The 13,188-nt window shown below is 37.3% G+C and overlaps 1 protein-coding gene across 1 annotated transcript in view; it reads left to right on the forward strand.

Annotated features, from left to right (window-relative positions):
- PPFIBP2 (PPFIA binding protein 2) overlaps nucleotides 1–13,188 on the forward strand; it is an 87,371-nt gene that overhangs the window by 65,167 nt on the left and 9,016 nt on the right. Inside the window, exons 9-17 of the mRNA XM_061462882.1 lie at nucleotides 1,647–1,708; nucleotides 3,452–3,527; nucleotides 5,237–5,296; nucleotides 6,931–7,028; nucleotides 7,247–7,311; nucleotides 7,565–7,633; nucleotides 8,058–8,118; nucleotides 9,978–10,019; nucleotides 11,800–11,944. Coding sequence (XP_061318866.1) covers nucleotides 1,647–1,708; nucleotides 3,452–3,527; nucleotides 5,237–5,296; nucleotides 6,931–7,028; nucleotides 7,247–7,311; nucleotides 7,565–7,633; nucleotides 8,058–8,118; nucleotides 9,978–10,019; nucleotides 11,800–11,944 — 678 coding nt within the window. The remainder of the gene's footprint in view (nucleotides 1–1,646; nucleotides 1,709–3,451; nucleotides 3,528–5,236; nucleotides 5,297–6,930; nucleotides 7,029–7,246; nucleotides 7,312–7,564; nucleotides 7,634–8,057; nucleotides 8,119–9,977; nucleotides 10,020–11,799; nucleotides 11,945–13,188) is intronic.

A 13,188-nucleotide genomic window follows, 5' to 3' on the forward strand; every position in this document is an offset into this window, starting at 1 on the left:
AATAATTCAATGTTTGTTTAGATTTGGCTGTCAAATTGTAATACATGTGAGACATTGCTTTCATTGCTTGTGGCAAGCAGACAGCTACTTGCCCTTTTTAGTAAGATTTCATTTCAGAAAAAATAGAAGTTCACAAATCAGAGAGGTGGACTTCAAAGGGACTTTGTTAAGGTTAACAGAGCCAAAACTTAACCTTTGCCTCTTTTTATTTGTACATATGTACAATTGATATAATATCTGGAAAAATAGCTTCGTTTGAAAGCATCTTTCCTTAGAGGGGAAGGATTTGGGCTTTTTTTTTTTTTTTAATCAGAGCAGTAAATTAAATGAAAAATGCAGTCTGAATAAAAATGTTTCCATACTTGATGATGGTATAAATATCATGAGTAAAGTTTGCTTCAGTGTGCTTAAAAATACCTTGACAACAGTTCTTTTTGAAGTCTATTATTTATAAAAAGGAATTAGTAGGACTGTGATTTTAATGGCTTTTTTTTAAGTCTTCAATCGCTTGCCTAATACCTGCTGGCTTTAGTTTTTGATTTGGCTGTGTGTGTGTATGTCTTGTGTTAGTAAGTGTTCTCTTTTGCAAAGGAAATGTTTGCAAGATTAATTTACATGTTTTAAAACTTAATCATTACTGTGTATTTTTCAGAATCCCTACAGAAAATCTAATAACTGTTTTTGCAAATAACTGTGACATTGTATGTTCAACATCAAGTTGTAAACCAATTTTTAAAAGATGCTCTTTAGCAGTACTGATTTTCTTTCTTCTCTGACTTCATGCCTGCTGCATCTGTTTTTCATCGTCTTTTGTGAAACAAGCGGCTCTATTTTATGTCAAAGCACGAATACCATGAGTGGCAGTTACAACAGATACACTATTTCAGGTTCCGTTTCCATCATCTACACTCAATTTAGTATAGGTTGGTACGGGAGGACTCGGTAGGAAGAGTGTGTAGAGGAGAAATAACATTTAGTTCACAAAGTTAGGATGATTGTGATAATCTCACAAATTTTCAGAGAGTGTGTTTGAATTGATTTGACTATAACAGTCCTGAATAACCTCTATCTTGTGACACTAAATTGTGTGCGAGGCACTTGACAGCAATTCATTAGCTCTTGATGTAGATTTTAACTTAGGCATACTGAAAAGCTTTAAGAAAGTTTAAAAAAAACACAAAAACCCAACACATTTTCTTCATATCAAACTAGTTATTTTGCATTTCCAAGCTACATGAATGTCCTTGAACTACTTCCCATAAGGTGGCAAATATTTTTCTCAGAATATAATTAATTTTCAATGATACTTCATTTACTTAAATATACAACAGCAAACACACTCTCATCTTTCGCAAAATAAGCTTCAGCGTTTCTTTTTTTTCTTGTCATTATTTGACTTTAGTAAATATAAGATAGTACTGAATAGCCTTTTATAAGCAAAACCAGCACGTTTTCATTCTGCAGTGCTTTCAATAGGTCAGCTTTTAAAAAACTCCAAGTTAAATGTAGTTTGATAGTGCGTTTGCCATGCCACTGACATGATTTGGTTACTCATAAGAAGATAACGAAAGTATCGGAAAACACTTATTGTTTACACAAAAGTAGCAAGGGTATTTTCCTTTATAACATTTTCAAAACATTTTTAGATCAAGAAGTTCAAAGGTTGAAGATAGGAATGGAATCGTTACTGGCTGCAAATGAGGAAAAGGTGAGAAAGTAATCCTCATTCTACATAATAAGAATGAAATGGTGGTTTTAAATCTCTGAAATGTTCTGAATAACCTTCTTTCTGTAAGCTTGGTATTGCCCTGATTTTTGGATTATCCCATGAGATTGTGACAGAAGGTTGATTTTTAAATAGAAAGTGTGGCTGACCTTGCTAACCTGGCTGCAGAGCTTGGAAGGCTCATTAGATTCCAGAGGTGAGTAGAAAGCCAAGACTGCAATGAGCAGAATCTCCTGGCTTCTGCTATTGAAAAGGTCATTAAGGTTTGGCCATCTCTGATAGCTCTTCATCTTCCAACGCAATCTGAAGTTTATTGGTATCCCCAGTCTAGGTTTTTATATTAAAAGAAATTCAAAGTGGTCTTTGAATCAGCCTCAAATTTTGCAAGCGACCTGAATTTAGAGAGACAAGGATAAAAAAAAATGAAGATTACTAAAGGCCAGGAGACATGAAATTAAACCTATTTAAATGGTAAATATGTTTTTTGTCTCATCACTTTTTGTCTCTGTATATTGTCATCATCAAATAGATGATAATATGCATCCCTAAAAACTTTCTTTAGTAACTAGGGAATCTGAACAAGGCAGTGTTGATTCTGGAGAACATTAATATGACTCATAACAACATTCAATTCATAAAAAATCAAAAAGCCAAAATTTACATCTGGAAAATCAAAGACGTGTCAGTGCAGCAGCTCGGTATCAGCCGTACACTTAAATACGTGCCAGGTGCCAGCTTCCCCACAAAGTTTTTATTTTTTTTTCCTAGTGCCCTCTTCTCTGCTTTTGTGGCTTTCCTGAACCTTCTTGTGAAAACTCGTTCTTTATTACTTGCTTGGGTTTGCATTTGGTGCTCTGTTACCACAGCACTGGGCAAGATTATCACACACTAATGGTTTAGAACTGTGGTCAAAGAAACAGGACAAATTCTAAGAGTACAAATTTCAAAATTGCACTCTTAGTGATGATAGCAAGAACTTATCGTTGGGTCACAGTATAGTATATAGAAATGTCTAACTAAATGATTATTACCCGTCCCTGTGTTACAGCTGCAAAAGGCAAGCACCTTCCCTGAATACGTTAATCAGGATGCTATATACATAATAGGAAAGCATTAGGTGCTGGAGAAAGAGTGGAGTTGGATAAATGAAGCAGACATTCACGAGACCTCATTTCCTTGGTTCTATACAAGTTTGACTGCCTAAGTCAAAATCAACAAGTTTGGCTCCCAAAGTTCAAAGAGGTGTGTTCAAAACAGGAATAAGTGTAGATGTCAGAATGCAGTACATATCCTACAAGTGAATTCTAAAGAATGTGACTAGGCTGTTAACCTAAAACATAAACATGATTTACTTTGCAATTACAGGTACAGTGCTAGCAAAAACCCAAACACTGCCCACTTCAGGCCATTGAGGTTAAACTCCAGAGTATTCCCTTGATTTAGAAGTGAAAGCAGATTTCCAAATTATGCTTCTCTAAATAACTACTTTACTAGTAATGTCAAACTCCTCAGGTTTCCCTATATCCATAATTTCACATTGTACAGAAAATACTATGTACAATGGCAGATAAAAGCTAATGAATGTTCTTTACAAGGCACGTGAGAGACTTGATCCTGCTTTCTGGAAAAACAGTCCAAAATCACAGAATGAAATGTGTAATAGAGTGTTTCTGCTGGTTTAAAATGTCAGATTTAAAATAGGATTTTATTTAATGCTTCTCACAGGACCGTCGAATAGAAGAGTTAACACTGTTGCTAAGCCAGTACAGGAGGGTCAAAGAGATAATGATTGCAGCTCACGGTAAAATGTCTTGTGAATAATTTCCTGATATCAGGTATTTTTCAAACTGCATGCGCTAAAACTGCTGTTTGTTGTTGTTTTCAATATATGTGCATAGTAATATTTACATATGTATTGTGCTGGAGTGCTAAGAAAGTAAGTATACAGTCCTTCAGATGAAGAAAAAAACCACAGCGTATCTTGACCAGGCTTGTGTGTTACTGCCTGTAGTGTGTGGAGATTTCTTTTTTGTTTCCTATACTGTAGGCAGTACAAAAAAAGAAATAGGGTCTATAATATATGGGAGATTTAGTTGCAACATTACTATTAAGCAAGACTTCTATGACTGAATCTTATGCTCGACTCTGTAAATCATAATCTAAAATTTAAGTTAATAGTAAGTCCCTCTTTGAAGCTGAACTTTGGCGCTATGTGGTTTTTAAGAGAGTGTCATTAAGGATCCTGACTGATAAGGAAGGATGACTGATGAGCTTACTGCTATGGTTGTACAGCTGTGTGACCTGCTCATCAGTTGGGTCTAAAGACTGTGGTTCAGCTCCTCATGTGGAGAGGCAATCTGAAGTCAGCAACTGCTCTTCTTAGAATGCTTTGCTATATACTGCAGCGGGGCAGGAGCTTTGGTGGCAGAACTCCTATATCTGTGTAGTGGTGGCTGTGGGTGGACAGCTGGGGCCAGCTACTTCATGCAGTCCTTCCCCTCCTCACTGATGGGACTCCTGTAGGTCTCTTCCACAGTGCAGACCTATGATGTATGTCTTTCATGCTCAAAGCTTCCTAATTCCTTTTTCGCTGCTTCAGGTTGCTACTTCTTGGTTGTACATGGGTTGTAGAGGCCAGACCAAAAGGAATTATAGCAAAAAGTGTTAAATGAGGGAGAAAACAGCAGGACACTAGTGCAGGCATAGAATTTGTTGACACAGGGGCAGTTAGGAAAGTTCATTTAAATTAGCTAAAAGCATAAGTTTACAGTATTTTTATTAAATTGCATCATAGCCCTCTCAATCTATTATTCAAAATTAAAATTATATTCAGTTTTATTTAAATGATTTACTCTGTAGGAGATGAATAAAGTATACAGATAAGTATGTATGGTATTTCCTGTGATCTGTCATTAGTAACTGCCTTTTACAGTGTAAAATGGTATCAGGAGAATTTAGCAGATTACAAACATTAATCTATTGAATACATCCTGTATTCAGATTAGTCATAGCTCAGTTCAGGAATGGCACTAATGATTAACTACAAGCCAGCTAGTGTTAATGACAAAGTTTTCCTTTTATGTCCTATTTTTTTATATGGCATTCATGAAAAGGAAGCTGATCACAGATGCAATTTGATGCATAGGAGGACCTTCCACCCCCCTTGCAAAAAAAAACCAAAAGTTGCAATGAGTATAATAAGTTCTCTTGCGCTTTCCTTCCACTAAGAAAAATTCTGACAGCTGACTAGAAAAGTTCTGGTGTGCAGGAAGCAACTGAAAACCCAAAGTTGTTTTGGTGCACACAATATTATATATTTAACTTCAAAATCTGGGGAAAAATCTTTGTCCCATTTCACTTCCTGCAGCATAACTGAGGAGTAGGTTTTTAGGACAATCTTGTTTGAAGTTGCCAATGTAGTTTTCAGTACTAAAATTATTCTGGGAGACCTTCAGAAAGGACAGTTTTGTTAAACGTACATCATCACATTAACAAACACGATGTTTTCAGGTCTTGTACGGCAGAATGGACACTTGTATTTAACACACAAGAACAGGGAACGAGAGTCAGGTAAATCTCTCTCTGAATGTTCTTTTTAAAAAGAAAGTCTCTCACTTGAAAGTGTTTTGAAGGGAAATCCAAAGGTGTGATTGTAGCTTTTGGAGACCTCATGATGTTAACCACCAAGATAACTCACCACTGTTACCCTGAGAGTAGGTGCTCTCAGCAGAAAGCCCCAGTAACATCATGGGACATGGCTTTTGGAGGACACTTGTGTGCATGAGCAATGAGCAAGTCATGATGCTCTGGATTGTCAAGTTGGTACTGCAGGGAGTATGATGTATGCTAGTATAATCAATGTATGCTAGTTCAGTACAGTCTAATGTCTAAAAAAAAACCAGTAATGCTTAGCATAATAAAACAAAACCAAACCCCCAAACCTGTGTAGGTAGTAGAGTGTGTAAGAGACTGTCCACACTGAGGTGCATGCTGTCACGGCTACAATATTACCACAGCCCAAATGGGCTTGTTACCTGACATGTGCTTGAAGGAGTCTCATATTTAGGGCGCTAAGAAATATCTCGCTTGATTATTTTTTTATTATTATTATTTCTAGACGTGTATTTTAAAGGTTCCTTTTGATGTGTAATCTCTGCCGAAAATCTTTGGTAGAATCAGAGGGTTGAAATCTTCTGTCTCTGATAACTGTTTCAAATCATTATCTGGGATTAAAGTAGGGTGACTGCTTGAAACAGCCACAGAAAGTTGAGCAAAATATAAAGGAGCTACCCTGAACTTGACTGTAGGTCGCTCTTGTGTACCAGCAACCATAGCATAAGTTTCACTCCATATCCTGGAGGGCCAGCAATCAGTATGGGTTTTGTTGCCAGTCTTCTTAACCAAACAGCATGATACCTGGTCTCTAATGAGTTTTCAAGTGATCTCTCTGTTAACAGTGCCAAGGCTTAACCATAAGATTTGGTGTGTTTTGAAACTGCCTAGACCCGCTGCACTTCTATCATATAAAGTAGGAATTGTTAATATGCTTAAAGGTCAGTCTGAATTCCTCCATCATGGCATAGCAGCCCTTCCACATCCTGTTTGCAATCCTATGCATGGAGAGCTCCAGAAAAAAATTCTTATCCAAAATACTCCAAAACTTTGCTGAGCCCTGGATATTCAAAACCTGATTTAGTATTGCAGCTTTGGCAATTCAGGAATTGAAGTCCTACTAAATAATTAATTTGGAGTATTTCAGTGTCTGTTTAGATTTGGGATATCCAGAAAAACCCGAGGCATGTTTACTGTGTACATCCTTGAACAGAGCATGGGACATTGTATTATGATACAGACATGCACACTACCTATAAAGCAGTACACTACGAGTAAGAAAATAGTACCAACTTGAACTTGCCTCGGAACATCAAACTGTGTATTAGAGTGGTTCAGAAGCTGCCTCAATCAGCTCAGCTACTTACAGCAGAGCCTGTCATATAACTAGAAGTGGTAAATTTGTTGCTGTTATAAATCAGCTTGCTTGTAAGTCAGGGGTGGGGAGTGAGAGGCTGGAAAGCTACATGCATCAGGTGAAGGCTGAAGGGGAATTGTGAGACTGAAATACATAGACTGTCTGATATGGTCCTAAAATGTTATTTTTTGGCCTGTTTCTCTCCCTTTCCACTTCTAATCTTTAATGGTCACAGGCTCTTCTGTCTCTGGTGGCAGTGAAGAGGAACTTGAGACAACTTTAAGGAAGTGGAATGTTTTGACTAATCCTCAAGGAGAATTATTGAAAACAGAGGTACTTAGTAAAGATGTTTTAGAAGCAAATTCTATATATACGATTTGTTTGCTTTGGTTTCTCTGTGGTAGCTAAAGTAATGTAGTAATGTGGGTTTAGCCTTGCCTGAATTTTTGTATGTATTCTTTGTATAGGCATGATAGATCCAGAATCCAGCTCTAGAGTTACAGGCTTTATTTTACATAAATGTAAATTTATGTATGTTTTATTTTACATAGGCATCTTCAGGAGAATTATCACCAGCTGTGCTGTCTCCATCGCCACACAAAGCTACGGAAATCAGGCAAGATCTTTATTTTTTGTGTGTTTTATGTGGATTGTCCTAAATTTGAATTATTTAATCTGATTAACTGGCATGTTGTCTTCCCTGTTCTTGGCTTTGCAAGAACTTTTGGGTAGTTGTGAAAGCAGGGTTTGCTGTGGGAGTTTGCAGTACTTAATTGTATAAGGTCTGAATTGCAGGAATAAATTAGCACTTTTATATATCCAAAGATACTTGTAGTACTTAAACCAGTATGTTTTATTCTGATTTGAAGTGGAAGCATTCCAGTATCTTCAACTAATTTAACCTGTCCACAAGAGGAATCTCTGGAAATCATCAGCAGGTAAGAATGAGTAACTTTAATTGAAATGTATAAAAAAAAATTCTGGCTGCATGTTATATCTATATTTCTGCCCTTCTCCAGTTTTAAAACCCTTCAATGTTGCACACTGTTCACAGAGTCACTACTGTCTGTGTACTGTTAAGAGCCTTTAAAAAGTCACCTGTAGATAAAAGGTTTAAAACTGCACATTGTTGCCTTTCTTTGTTGACCAAAGGATGTCTTGATGCTCTTTCTGATTTTGTTTATTGCCATTCCCAATACCATGTGTTTTAGGCTAAAAATGCAACAACTGAATCTCCTAGCTCGGCATTATGTTATATGCAGACATACGATATATATGGCTGCCATATGATACAGTAGGGGCATATGCAAACATACTGTGCTGTACCAACTATTGCTTTTTTTTGCCTGTTACTATTTTAAGGATTCCACAGAAAAAAAAGTCAAGTAGTTTAGAAGACTTGCAAAGCGAATCCCTGGAAAAGGTTGGTTTATTTACAGTGATGATTTCTGGTGTTGTCATGACTGAAAGGTAAAGGTCAAGTATAAATATTATTTTTGTTTCACATACAGTAGCCCTAACCACCACTGACATTGTATGTGTGGGAAAAAGCCCTCATGATCGAACGGTTCATGTTTTTCTTACCCCATATTCAAGCTTAGAATAAACAAACAAGTTGACACACCATACATACGCATCCTCAGATTGACACACCATACATACGCATCCTCAAATTCAGCTTTTCACCTGAAAGAGAAGACAAATACTTAAGAGAAATACAAGAAATAATGAGGAGTCTTTTGCAGTAGTATTTTGTTTATAGGTAAGAGTTTTAAAAATAATTTCAACTTCCAAATAGTTAAAAATGTTAAGGCAACAAATGCTGAAAGTAATTAAAGATTGGGACAGGGTATTTCCACATAGGATTGAATTTTTGAGTGTTTGCATGTAAATATTGAGTATCATTCCCTAACTCAGATTTCTGATATAAATGGCATTCCTGAAGACAGCAGTGATGCTGGCTTGGTTAAAACAGGATGGGCGCTGTTACTAATTCAAGGGCTTACTTCCATTCCAAAATAATGAGTCTCCAATTTAAAAAGTCTCATTACATTATGGTCCAGAGGTTTGTTTTGTCATTCTCTAACCCGAAATTTCTCTGCACTTGTAATTATGCGTTGAGACTGTTATTGACGCTGTCTGTACTCAAATTAGGCTTAATACTGGATTATCCACACCCAGTAATGCCATTTAAAACAGATACTAGAATGATGGTTGTTTCAGTTCTTAAAATTCTTAATTTTTTCTTAAATCTGTGAAGATGACAGTAACCAAAGGGAATGTTTGAAATTTGTGTTGCATCCATTTGATTGTGGTTATACATGTGACAGATCAGTTCAGAACTAACATTCATTCCATGTGGAATTTATGAAGGTCTGTTTTCTCTTCCTAACTTTTATTTTCCTGTCAGCATTCAAAAAATTAATTTGTCTCTGTGCCATGGTGTGATAAGGCTATACCTACGCATTTAGGCTGTAAAGCTGCTCTGTCGGTTAAATCACAGTCCATCGGGGAGCAAGAAACTACCAAGGATATGAGAGAATTGCAGCAAGCCAGCCCACATTCTAATTTAGGCATGAGGCTTCTTGGTGGAATAACTGAGACCTCCCTGTGCCTAGGAGTGAGTGGCTAAATGTGAATTAGTTACAACCACAAGAAGAAACTTGTTTTGCTGACTCAGCGAGACTTCTCGCTTCCTTGCATTAAATCCAAGAGAACATGTGCAAGCAGCACTGCTTACTGGAGCTGTTCTGTTTTGCACAAAGCTCAAATTGCAGTTATGTAGAGCAATGAAAATGTAAATTAAAGTAAAGTAAAATACAGCACACTGGTGTCTCTGACCAGCCATGTCATATATTCTTATCCCCTCTTTTCTATCTCAGCTCTTTATGGTTTCCATACATAAAGTATTGCGTTTGTTCTTTCTATCATTCGTTTTCATATTGTTTGAACTGTTAAACAGCTGTCATGTTCCCACCTGAAAGTTAAGTCTAGAGGAATCACCCAGAAGCCTAAAATGTAGAAAAATTCCTTTGCTCACAACAGAACCAGCCCGAATTTTGTAGAGTGGTTTGAACAACCACATTTAATATTTAAATATATTATTGAAATGAAATGAAATGAAGAGATAACAGACCTTGTAATATGCTGGCAATGCATTAAGTAGCATCACTATAGCAAAAAGACTACAATTGATGTTCTGAGTATGTATGCTAATACTAACATTTGTCTGTTGCTTTTTTTCCATAAAACTTTGAAATTACCCTCCCTGCAACTCCGTAGTTTGTAGACGGAAAACCAGTACAGCGTGTTGTAGAACAAGAGGTATATTAACTGTCAACTCTCTTAACATTTGTCTGTTGTGGCGTGCTGTGACGATATGCTGTTTTAATTTTATGTTCATTTTACTTTTTAAAATGTTTGCATAGTTCCAGTACTGACAGACTCTGAGAACAGGGGTAAGAATTTGAGAGGGAACTCTTCTTTTTAATCTAAAAGGTTTTATGGTTGGCTAGAAGCTGAAGTCAGGCAATTTCAGAAAATACTGGGCTAATGTAAGAAGCAGTTTCTGTACTTGTATAGTTTTTGTTACAAGTCAGGATGTACTCCTGAAGCTGCCAAAACAGGAGAACTGAGGCCTGCAATTACAGCATCACAAAGATTCCTCTAAGCCTGGAAATAAGAATAGATAAACAAGTGGTTATCTGTTTAAATATTTCATATATCATCCTTTCCCGGACAATGTTTTAAATGGTTTAAAACAATTATGTTAGAATGGGGTTACTAAGTAGGAGCATAGTCTGTGTTTCTGTATACTAAGTATGTTTTGAGTATTTTCAGTTCAAAGTTATCCTCCTTTCTGATACTGAACCATTTACCAGTATGAGCTTATTCCAAACACACACTGAATGTACACCACTCCCACTGACCTTGACTGGAGCTGCAGGTTCAGTGCTCTTCTGGAAAAACTTCTGTATCCCTATTGCTTTGACAGTTGTGGGATGTATCTTTTAATTTGGATTCAGTATTGGAAAAGTCTCTCAATGCTGTTACATATCTCGTTAGGCTCAGAACTCCCAGATTTATGTGCAAGTTCTCATCTACCCTGGTACAAGGATCAAGATCCCAAGTAACTGATCACTGAAAAACTGAATGCAAGGAAAATTGAGATATTCTTTTTTTAGCAAAGCCTACATACCAGTTCCCCTTACATATGATATGCTGAGGCTTTGAGGACCACCCCCTGGGAGCTGTGTGGCTGGGGGAAGGTCCTTCCAACATAAGTAATCTCACTGATGCTAGTAGCACTGTGTTTGTGTACCTACAATACATGAAGGCAAGCACATGTTAGGCACTTCTTTTAGCCTGACATGGACAAAAGGGTCAGTGAGCAGCCATTCAGACTAGCCCTAAAATACAGCTCAGCCTATGTTTTTATCAAATATCAAAAGTATCCCTTGTGCTTAGGTTCTATAATAAATTATGTATTTAGCTATATATTTGGCAACTATAGCTGTAACTATTTTTTATCTATACAAAGAGATCTTGGCTCTTACAAGAGTTAAATTTCTGTACCCCAACTTCATTGTTGATTCTTTTGTTAGTGGTGGTGGGCAAAAGTGTTTGACAAAATTTGAGTTGCACAAATACTTTTTTTGGCTTAAATTCCAGCAAGATACAATTGTGAGGCAGAAACAGTTTGGTGAAAAAGAGGGGTAATAATTGATAGCACAAAGAATGATCTGAGAAGTGACTAAATGCATTTCTGGCACTATCAAAGTGGAAGGACCAAGGTATTATATATAGTGCTGGGTCCTTATGATGAAACCAGGTAACATTCAACATATATTGTATATTGTAATAGACAGTCTGGCTGAAGGGGGGGAGAGAGGCAGATGGGGGAAGAGAAGGCAGTGTCTTAGCAAGAAAACAGCCAAGTAACTGAGATTCAACATGAGTGATCTGTAAGCAGGAACGTGGAGTGGGTGATGCCATTTTGGGTTCAAGTACTTTTTCCTCAACTTTTAAATTCCTGTGTACTGGATTGCGAATGCTGTGATTTGATTCTGTACTTACTTATTTTTCCCTCTTTAAAAAACAACAGAGTAAGCCGCTTGCAAAAGGCAGCAAGTACCAAACCTTGCCAGGGAAGCTGCCTCGACCCCTGCAGAATGGAGAGCAGGGAACATGTAATTCATCAGATGGGTCTGGTGTGAACGACTCTGAGGACAGCAGCTTTCTGGGCCTGAGTATGTATCTACACCTCGCTGAGAGGGGGAAAAGCAAACTGAGAAGCTAGGACATAATATGGTGTATAATCTGCTATACCAGAACAGTAAACTGTGACCTTCAGGTGATGTACTTAAGGAAAGTTCTACTTCTTTTTTGTACCTAATATATACCACATCAGCTTACTTGGAGGTTAAAGGATGGCTTAAACTTAGAATGTTCTTTTCTGTTGCACTTGATGTTAGAATTTGCTGACATCATTAATAGCATAAGTAATGAAGAGACACTGACTGCTTTGGAGATTGTGGGGAGAGCATTCTGAAAGACAACATATCTGTAACTAAGAAATGGAAATTCTAGAGATGCAAATATATTAGCAACATGAATAAGCAGTGTTTTTTTTCCATCACACTTCCAATGCTCCCCTGAGCTTGCTGACACTTTCTTAAAAAGCAAGCAAACACAAATGCAGAGCCAGGCACACCATCAATCCTTTTAACAAATGTATGTTACATTGATGGATTAAGTGAAACAAACCAACCCACGCCCTGCGATTCTGCTGCCTTTCAGTGGGTGAAACTTCACAGTATATCTAGCACTAACGTGCACATTTCAGGCAAAAATCCCAGTGTCTGCACTGTTGGTTGCTGGAACTTGTGGGGACCCACAAGTGAAGAACTGACTTAGTAGGTATAGGAAATCATGGGCGGATTTTCGAAATGCAAGTATATTGTTAGTTCACAACCACAGCTGTGTGTGGAAGCCTGTGTTAATTTGTTTTCATTGACATCTTGAGCATGGATATACTGCAATATAGAAAGTATTACAGCAAGGCAGAGAGCCAGGTATTTATTTGCCAAGGGCTGAAGAACACACGAGCATCACTTGTGATTTTGAAGTTTGTCTACACTTTAAAAATTATGCTGGCAGCTTTTTGTTTGCTGGGTTTTATTTAAGGCCCTATGGTCCTAAAAGCTGCCAGGGCCTGTAGGTTCAAGATTGCAATAGGCTGTGGGCTGTTTAGGGTTTGTTTGAAAGGGTTTTTTCTGTGATTGCAACATCGTAGGCAATGCAGGAGCCATGCTACTATATCTTTAACTGCAGTATTATCCATTAACATTTTTTTTATGCAGGTTGGTTTGTTTCTTGCATGTGAAGCAAACCTTTAAACCTCTAATTCTGTATTTCAGAGGAATTTGGTGTAACCTTAGACATAGCTTAATTTCAGACATTCTGCAGGTTTTGTGGAGCTCTGTAGGTCATG

Source organism: Pezoporus flaviventris, unplaced genomic scaffold (assembly GCF_033815535.1).
Source record: "Pezoporus flaviventris isolate CSIRO_AGI_PZ_B2104156 unplaced genomic scaffold, CSIRO_AGI_Pfla_v1 ptg000036l, whole genome shotgun sequence".
NCBI lineage: Eukaryota > Metazoa > Chordata > Aves > Psittaciformes > Psittacidae > Pezoporus > Pezoporus flaviventris.